This window comes from Falco naumanni, chromosome 2 (assembly GCF_017639655.2).
Source record: "Falco naumanni isolate bFalNau1 chromosome 2, bFalNau1.pat, whole genome shotgun sequence".
NCBI lineage: Eukaryota > Metazoa > Chordata > Aves > Falconiformes > Falconidae > Falco > Falco naumanni.
Genome location: NC_054055.1, coordinates 77,673,679 through 77,683,135, shown reverse-complemented (window position 1 = coordinate 77,683,135; position 9,457 = coordinate 77,673,679). Strand labels below are relative to the sequence as shown.

Sequence of the window (9,457 nt, the reverse complement as noted above, 5' to 3'; positions counted from 1 at the left end):
CTTGCGGCTGCGCCTGCCCTGCCCTAGGCGTGCTTTCAGTCAGAAAAACCCCACAAGAACAACAAAACAAAGCAAAAACTAAAAAGGCCCAATGCTCTCCCGCTCCCCAACTAGCAAAAAGAACCCCCTAAAAGGCAAGTCATTGATGTATTTGAGAAGTTTTAACATTTAGACTGGTCAGAGGCCAACCGATCCTTCCTCTCAAATGCAAACCTCCCCCTTTGAAATTTTATAAAAAAATCTTCATCCATAGAAACCTGGCATCTACTTTCTTCCCACACCACCTAGGGCTGCACGGCTGCGCTGGGGAGAAGGCAAGAGACCCCTCAGCCCCGTGGGGAATGCCAAATCTCATACCCCACAGAGCTCCCACCAGGTGTTTGCTGCCCAACGCAGCGCGTCATAAAGCGGAAAACAAGCCAAGATTTAGTGTATGCAGATGAGGGTTCTTTTAATTTTATTTTTTAAAAAGAAAGAGAACTTCTAACTAGAGGGTGACGAGGATTTCTGTGCAAGTATGATGAGGCTTAGAAAGCCAGGACAGTGCAAGTCCTTGTGCTTGATGTGAAATTTCACTCGCACAGCAGAAAGCACCAAATACAGCCACACACCAAACTCAGGAACTTCCTCAAAATTCAACACACACATCCCCTGGGTTCTAAGAGCGCAGCTTTTCCCTGGTTAGAACATCTCCGTACCAGGTGCAACCCTTTCCACGACAAACCTGCTGTCCCACAAGGAGGGTCTGGTGCACCCAGCATGCAAGAAGCCAGTTTTACACACAGAGCAGGTATTTATTTAGTTCATGTTTGCACAAAGATGGGTGCCAGGTGGCGATTCCACAAAGCCAGCACACCACGCAAAAGAACTACAGCATATTCAGATTAGCAAAACCCACCTAAATTCATGCTCATTGATTAGTTATATTCAAATTAGCACCACTCGCCACGTAGATTAGCACGCATGCTCCTTGCAGGTGTAGGGGTACAAGCCTTTTGGGTCTTAAATTGGGTTGGTGGTCACCATCTCTCCCTGCTGCCTTTACCTCTCCACTAGTTCCCGAAGTTTCTGCTGACTTCCAGCCTCCAACACCTCCTAGGGCTGGATGTTCCCCTTTGATCAGTCTTCTAAATCCTTTTCAAGGGCCCAGTGGCTAGGCAGGCGTACATTATTTACACAAAGTAGCCAAGCCAGCACCATGAAGCCACTGATTACTACAACCTGGGTATTAACCCAAACATATGGGTGCAATACCTTGCACGCTGCCGTCTCTGTATTAGTCATCTGTGTTAAGACAACCAAGTACTGGTCAGGGAAGAACAGTCTGCTGTGGCCACAAATGTATCTGGAAGAGCTGGAGTCTCTCCCACTGGGGAACCAATCAAGTAGCCTAAGGGTGAAATTTCACAAGGTGAGCTGATCTGATCCAAGAGCTTATGGTCATCCAAAGGGACAGGTGGTCCCACCCTCCTCTTACCATTTTGTTCCCACCACTTCTGCCCGAGTACTGCAAAGACAACAGCTAACACGGCCTTGAAAAACACTTTTGTCCCAAATCCTATTACAGTTAACAGTGTCGTGATGGGGTAGCAGAATTCCCCATACCAGAACTGATCATCTGAAGAAACACGGACAGTCAGCTGTTCGGGGCTCCGTTAGGATGCCTACCTGGCCCAGGGGCATGCTTGGTATACCCAAGTCTGCTCAAATCCTGACTGAGCCAGCTTTCCCGTAAGACTGAATACTTCAAGTAAGTCTGAAACAGTAGCCATTCTGCATAGTATTTATTTATAAACAAAAACATTGCATTTGATCACATACAAGTTTTGATCCTGCAAACTCAGATTTATAGTTTTCTTTTTACAAAAAATAATTTTAACAAGTAAATAAAAACCATTTCCATTAGTCCACTGCTGTCCAAGTGTAAATGGACAGTGTAAATTTGCCATTTTTAATATAGACATATGCTATATTTTGCCAGTTGCCTACAAACAATTCAACTACCGTCTCTGATGAAGGATAATAAATAACGATTAAGAAATGGAAAACTACACACCAATAACTGGAAAATATAAACTTTTTAAAAGTCATACAAAGTTATATTACAGCCACCTCGTCGAAAAATCAAACATTCAATTTATCCATTATAAAGTACAACAGTATTGCATTACCCTTATCGGCATACTAGAACAGATATACTGTCCATTGAAAGAAACTGACTGAACTACAACTAAAAGGAACATAACCTAATTAAACCAGGACAGCAGCAGTGCAATAGTCAAAAGTGTTGGCTTTATAAAAAAAAACACCTCTTAGGAATGAATGTATTGAATGCTAACTCATAATCTGCTTAAAATTATTATTTTTCTTTATTTTTAAAAGCAAGAACCATTTTTCTCAATCACTGTTCGAATGACAAATACCACCACAGACTAAAAAGTGGATTTGCTGTCTTTGCCACCTTTCTTCTCATTTCTGATTACCTCATAAGAAAAACATGCACTTTCTCTTGGTACCATGTCTTCCAGGAATTTTTTGCATGAGCATTAGAGCACGGAAGTAGTGGCTTATGAGTTACTACAAAACATCTACTAAAAAAAGGGGGGGGGGGGGGGGGGGGGAAGACAGACTCCCCTATCCAGCCTATAATAAAATATGTCTAAACTTTAAGATAGCATAAACAAGTTCTATTTGAACATTTTCAGCTTTATCTCATTCTGTAGTTGTTAACACCAAAGATAAGGAAACATGTCTCCTTTTCAAAGTACTTCCATCCAACTAGTTAATCAAGGATTTGGGAGCCTGATGCATTTGTACTCAGCATGACACATTCTGATAGGAAGGTAAATTTCAGAGCCAAATCTCAGCACCCTCACATTTCAGCCTGAAAGACTCCCAGGCAGACTATGTTTAACACTGCAACAATTTGTTTTTCAGGATAATACATATAAGCATTTGCACACATCACAGAACCTCTACGCTAAGCCTGTTCAGCACTGGGCTTCCCTGAAAAAATGGCCTTCAGGTCTCAATAAGTGGCACTCAATGCAGAGCAGAGATTGCCCAGGACTCCACCCCAGCTTTGGAAACACCACCCCAGCTTGCTCTTTCCAATGGTCCACCACAATGCTTCCCATTCCACCAGCTGCCTTTGACTTGGAAAAAAAGTAGACAGGAGCAGTGTGTGAAATCTGACCATAGAAGCTGTGTAGCGTTACCTGGACTTACAAACCAACACTGCTGCATTCAAATGGGAACTACAGGGTAGAAGTGAAGACTCCTGTGACTGCACTCTATTAAATACAGACAGGTTCTTGGATGTAGGGAAAAAAAAAATAATTAAGCAGCAAGGGCAGGACACAAACTGGCATGGGGTTTCCATCCCTGAAAAGGCTGAAATAGCCTAGCCATATCCCATGGAGTTGGTTATGCTGTGAAACAGCATATGTTCTTTACATATAATATACATAAAAACATACAGATAATGTTCTTTAGCAACATCAAAAAATCCAAAATGGCATCAAAGATCATCAGTTTTCAGGATAAAACCCTTGATTTTTATTTCTTTTGGTAGTAACCACACAAATACTACCCACATGGCCAAAATTTTCATCTCCTAGTCACATTTCTATCCCGATACTGCAACATACAACATTGCTGATAGTAATGAAACAATACTGTAGTATACAACACCACTACTAAGGTTTGTTCTGAGAAGGAAATGAAGGAAGGTTCTTTTTTGCATCTTTAATATATTCCACTACCTAGATTTTAGAAGAGGAAATATTAATGCTTATATAAGATCAAAAGTCAACCAAAAAGCTTTTGTAGAAAAGTATTAAGAATCCTAATAATAAAAATATTTGCAAATTTAATTACAAATACATTTTAAAAGCAAAATCCTTAATTAAGTACATCAGGGTTGGTCAATATTGACAGCATTCCTTTAAGAGGAAGTGAAGATAACACCCACTGCATCTGTGGGAACACCTAAATGCGTAAAGTATATACACTTACTGATCAAACTAGGTCAAATATATAAAGTGAAGAAGCAGTATATACAATTTTGAACCTACACAAAGGTTATAATGGCAGATCAAGTAAGAGTCTGCTAAAGATGTTAAGTACTACTGATTTCATGCATTTGTTCAACAACTTGTCCTAAAATTTCATCTACTACATCAATATCATAATTCACTTGCTGCAAGTCTAGATCAGGCATGATTGTAGCCAGAAGTTGTCCAACATTCACTCGAAGAGAGCGTAGTTTCAGGCTGTGAAGAAATAGTTAGATACGATTAGATGTAGATGAAGTTTTACGTTCAAATACCAAGTACTTTATTTAATGAAGCTGGACTAGTACTCTATACTGGAAAGGCTCTGTACCTAACTTCCATAGACCAACAAAAACCTGATGTGGTTAAAGCTGCATCAAGATAATTTCAAACTCTACCAGTTTTTCAAAGCTGAGCCTCTCAATTTTTAATTTTGAAGGTGTATATTCCCTTAGTTTCAAACAAATACTAAGAGCTAAACTGAATTCTGCCTTTCCCAAAACAGATCAGAAATACTTCTGAATAATTTTATTTAAATTGGAAAGTAAGCACTGGCACAATCCTTTATCCCACATTTTTATTTCTCAAGACAATATTAAACTCCAGTATTTTTATACATTTAGAAGCACAAACTTCTCCAACCTATGGGAACAAAGAGAGAAAAAGAAGAGAGTAGAAGGCAAGAAAAAGTAGTTTGTTCAAAGGCTTTAAAATATAAAAAGGAAGTAAGGTAAGAGTTATAGTACAGCGAAAATGCTACGCCTCCTGTTTTTGCTTTCTTTCCTAGATGCCCTTGCTCTGTCCTCCTCTTGATCAAATTGCTTCCAAATCACCCATCCCTTCTCTTAAGCATTTCCTTCTACCAGCAGTTCCTTTGTCATCTCCAGTAGCCAGTCTTCACAGTGCCATCACATCCCAATAGGACTTGTGGTAGAAGTTACTTGCAAATCCTGCATATATTTGCTAATTCTTTTAGGAAGCACAAATCAGATGCTACGAGAAGAAACTGAAACACTGGCAGATAAAGGGGAGATTTACCCATAGAAAAAATATTAGATTGAAAGAGGTCTCTGGAAATTATCCAGTCCATTCTCCCCTCCCTCCCCAACACACATTAAAAGCAGGGCTAACCTGGATAAGTTTGTTTAGGACCTCCTTGTGTTTTTAAAATCTCCAAAGATGGAGATTCCACAGACTCCCTGGGTTCCTTTTTCAGGGTTTGACCACCCTTGCTGTAAACACTTTTTTTCCCCCCCCTTTAATATTTAAACAGAATTCCCCTTGTTGCAGCTTGTGTCTGTTGCCTCTCATCCTATCACTGTGCTCATGAAAAGAGGCTGGCTTCACCTTTTCTACACCCTCTCATTAGGCAGTAGCAGAGCGCAACAGGATTTCAAGGTAACCTGCTCTTTGTAAGGATATTTCCTTTCCCTCTCAGCTTCACCTTGTGTATCAGATACTCCAAGCCCCTGCCCATCTTGGTGAACCTTCAGTAGGCTTGCTTGAATATGCCAGTGTCATTCATATACCAGGGAGCAAAAAACTGCACACAATACTCCATGTTTGGTCTTACAATGCCCTGTAGTAGCATTCCCTCAAATTACTGGCTGAACTCTTGGCAGTATGGCCCAGTAGGCACTGGGTTCTCCCACCACAAGAGCGCACTGCTGACTTACATTCAACTTCTAGTCCACCAGCATCATAGGCCATCTTCTTCCAAGCTGCTTTCCTACGAGTAGTCTCCAGCTCGTTCAACTGCATGGGGTAGTTCCAACAGGTGCAGAACTCTGCAGTTGCCTTTGTTGAATTTCCAGGTTTCTTTCAGCTCGTTTTCCCAATTTTTCAAAGTCCCTCAACAGCAGCCCTACCCTTCATAGTATCAATGGTTCCCTCCAATTTGATGTCATCATGAATTTACTGAGTTAATTTTTGCTGTCATACGGGCCATTAATGAAGGCACTAACCATTACTGGCCTCAATATTAATCCATGACCTCAGCAGTCTGGCCAATTTTACAACTCACCTCTTAGTGTACCCATCAAAACCACACCTCGGAAACTTTGCCACCATGATATCATGGCAGCCCACACTGAAAGCTTTGCGAAAATAAGGGTCCACAGAGCTGGTCATCTCATTGTAAAAGGCAACGGGGCTGCAAAGGCATGACTTACCCTCAGTAAATCCATGCCAGTTATTCCTACTCATCTTGATTATTACAGGGCTGCAGGTGGCTTCCAGGTAGATTTGCTCCACAGTCTTCCCAGGGCCTGAGGCTACACTGACCAGCCTGTAGTTCTGCCTGTCCTAGATATGGGCACAACTACTGCCTTTTTCCAGGAATCAGGAATGCTGCAACAACCTTTTGGACATATCATCACAAGGCCACCTCTTCATCAACTGGCCAGCTCCCTCTGATGCATCTCATCTGGTCCCATGGACTTGTGTGTTGAATTTGCTTAAGTGGGCCTTTAATTCAGTCACTGTTTATTACAGGTAATGCTCACTCCCCCAAGATTACTATTTGGCTCAGGGAACTCAGTGGTTAGAGGGCAGACCTTACCAGTAAAAAACAAGGTAAAGAAGACACTGGGTACCTTAGTAACTTGTGCCTCAGACCTCATATCCTTTGCTACTAAGCACCTGCCCCACTGTGCAGCAGGTCCACATTTTTCTTAGTTCTTCTGTTGCTACTGCTGTGCTTACTGAAGCCTTCTGGTTGACCTCTGCAGGCCTTGCCAGTTCTAACTCCATCTGAACTCTGGCTTTCAATTCCATCCTACATGACCAGGCAGTGTGCCTGTATTCCTGCGGGACTGCTCATCCCTGCTTCCATCCCATGCGTGTACTTCTTTTGCGTGTTTGTGATTTCCATCAACAGAGAGCCGCAAGCTCTCTGTTCGTAAGTTTGAACCCTTGTTCAGTTCAAAGACACACTCTGGACGCAACCTACTTCCACAGGATTGGTCTGCAGCAACGAGTTCTTACAGGAAAGGTGATTTTCAAAACCAAACTCAAACTCTTTTCAGTAGAGTATTACTGATCCAAGAAAGAAAAACAGAACATAAAAGTGAAGTTCATCTACACAGCACAAGCTAATGATCACCCTCTTTCCTGCCTCCTTTCTCTCTCCTTGTTCTGCAAGTCATGTCTAGACATTATATAGTATTTTTGACATTTTAACAAGCATCAGTATGGCATTGTATTCTGCAGTGGCCAACCCTGCTCATACAAATACCTAAATCATAAAAAAAATAAATATTAAATAAGTCATTTGATTAAAAAAATGTTACTGAGTTAGGAGTCACAAGAGGCAACAGAGAACAATTCCAAGCATTACATTTTATTATATGATTATCAGACATTATCTTCATCAAAATATTTCAGATACAATCAGCCAGACAAAATATTGCTTGAAATATAGTCTAGAAAGAACAAAATTGATACCTTTCTCCATCAGAAAAATTCACGGAGTCTTTTACATTACTGGTGGTAGAATCATTTGCATGTGCTACTGCTTGTGGAATTGAAGCTTTTAACTGTGCAATTTCTGCTTTGAGTTCTTCACATTGACAGGCAATTTGATTTTTTTCCACTTCCAGTAGTTCAATCTGGCAAGTAAATAAGTTTACATGTCAAACAAAGTTGTGGTGTGTTAAAATAAGGACAACTTATACAAATCTAAGTCATTTAACTTTGTTGACTGCTTTTAATTAACTTTTCAGTGAGATTTTAAGTTATGACAGCCTACACAAACTGCTTTAACACAGGCAGCTGTCGAACTGAACCACTGTATGTGTGCTCCTTCTGAGCCTCCTCAGTCTCTCTTTTGTCTTGCAGTCAGAGCCACTCAAGAGCCTCGCAGTCCCTCAAGTTTGCTTACTTCTACCTATGAAAGCAAAAAACGAGAAGCTCCTGGGCTAATTTAGTATTTCTTCCCCCTTTTAGGTGGCTTGATTAGTTTGTGGACTGAACTATACACACATTATGTACTAGAACTGCTATGAAACACCCATTACAAAAATAAAAATAATGTAATTGTTAATTTGAAGGATATCACTGTTTCAACAATCATACCTCACTTTTATATCTGTCCCTTTCAATGCTGCACTTGTCCAGTTGCCTGAAAACATCGTCCAGTTGAACAGCAATTTCATCCACCTCGCTCTTACTTTCGCCATCAGCACACTTGCTGCATTCAGTTTTTAAGTTCTGCAGGGTAGAGCATTGCTCTTTTAGTTTTGCTATTTCTTCTAAGGCCTGTTCATAGAGAACGGTCACTTCTGCCAAGCTTCTATCATGAACATTTTCTTCTTCAAATGAAGAAACCGTCTCAGTTGACTGATGGCACATTTCTTTTTTTACATACTTATTGTTCAGTTCTAAAATTCTCTGTTCCAGCGTTTCTACTTGTTTGGTTAATACTTCACATTTGTTTTGGTAAATTTCTTTTTCTTTGTTTAGTAACTGCAGCTGTTTTTTCAGTTCATTTCCAAGATCTACATGTGTCTCAGAAACATGGTTAACATTGTGCTGTTTAGTTTCCATCTCTGCACCGGGAACTTGAATACTGGTGTCATCTTCCACCTCTTCCTTTTTAACAACTAAGCTTGGGACCTCTGTCTGTGTTGCTGAGGTCAACTGTTCACTTTTTGATTCAGGAGTCGCTGCACTGCAAGGCTCTCCAACACTGCAGTTTTCCTTCGTCTTCTCCTCTTGATCCAGGTTAATACATTCAGTTTTTATTACAGGAACATCAGCATCTGCTGAAGGCTTTGGAGTACTGCTCTCTTCTAAAATAATAACATCTTCATCATCATCATCATCATCATAGTTGTTGAATGTTTTGTCATTTAATCGAGGTGTCTTTAAAGACACAGTCGTCGTGCAGCTAGGTGTCTTCCGTTTAAGACTGAGAAGCAAAATATTGAACTGATTATTGTATTGCTCAAATACAGCAAAGTCATTTGTTTCAATCTATGTTCAGGGTTTTTATAAGCACTATTAAAAACTACCACTCAGTAACTAGAAAGGGACGTCTCCCTGCACAGCATTTTATGTGTAACCAGGGCAAATACCTTTCCTGTAAAAACAAGTGGCTGACATCCACACACTATTTTGAAACACTCACGACTCAAGATTTGCAGGAAAACACCCCCAGCCTCACACCCATTCCTTAACCAACAGAGGTTAAGGAAATACTGTAGAGTGTGGTTAACAATACAGTCTTTCCCTAGACAGATAAACCACGCAGCAAATTTCCTTGCCAGTGCACAGTATTTTTTGGTGCACTTGCTTTTCTACTTCACTAGATTTTTTAGGTACCTTTAATCAGCCCTCTGCTTCTGGTACTCCCAAAAGTGACATATGAATTTTGGCAGCTATGACCTGAAGATGGGACTACA

The 9,457-nt window shown here is 40.6% G+C and overlaps 1 protein-coding gene across 3 annotated transcripts in view; it reads right to left on the bottom strand.

The window, feature by feature from the left end:
* Positions 1–1,769: 1,769 nt before the first annotated feature.
* The window catches only part of MORC3 (MORC family CW-type zinc finger 3), a 28,558-nt gene continuing 20,870 nt past the window's right edge, over positions 1,770–9,457 (bottom strand). For all 3 annotated transcript variants that reach the window (XM_040585046.1, XM_040585049.1, XM_040585047.1), the window contains 3 exons: positions 8,130–8,964; positions 7,500–7,663; positions 1,770–4,274 (listed from right to left, as the gene is read on the bottom strand). In XM_040585046.1, the coding sequence (XP_040440980.1) occupies positions 4,121–4,274; positions 7,500–7,663; positions 8,130–8,964 (1,153 nt within the window). In that variant the 3' untranslated portion in view covers positions 1,770–4,120. The remainder of the gene's footprint in view (positions 4,275–7,499; positions 7,664–8,129; positions 8,965–9,457) is intronic.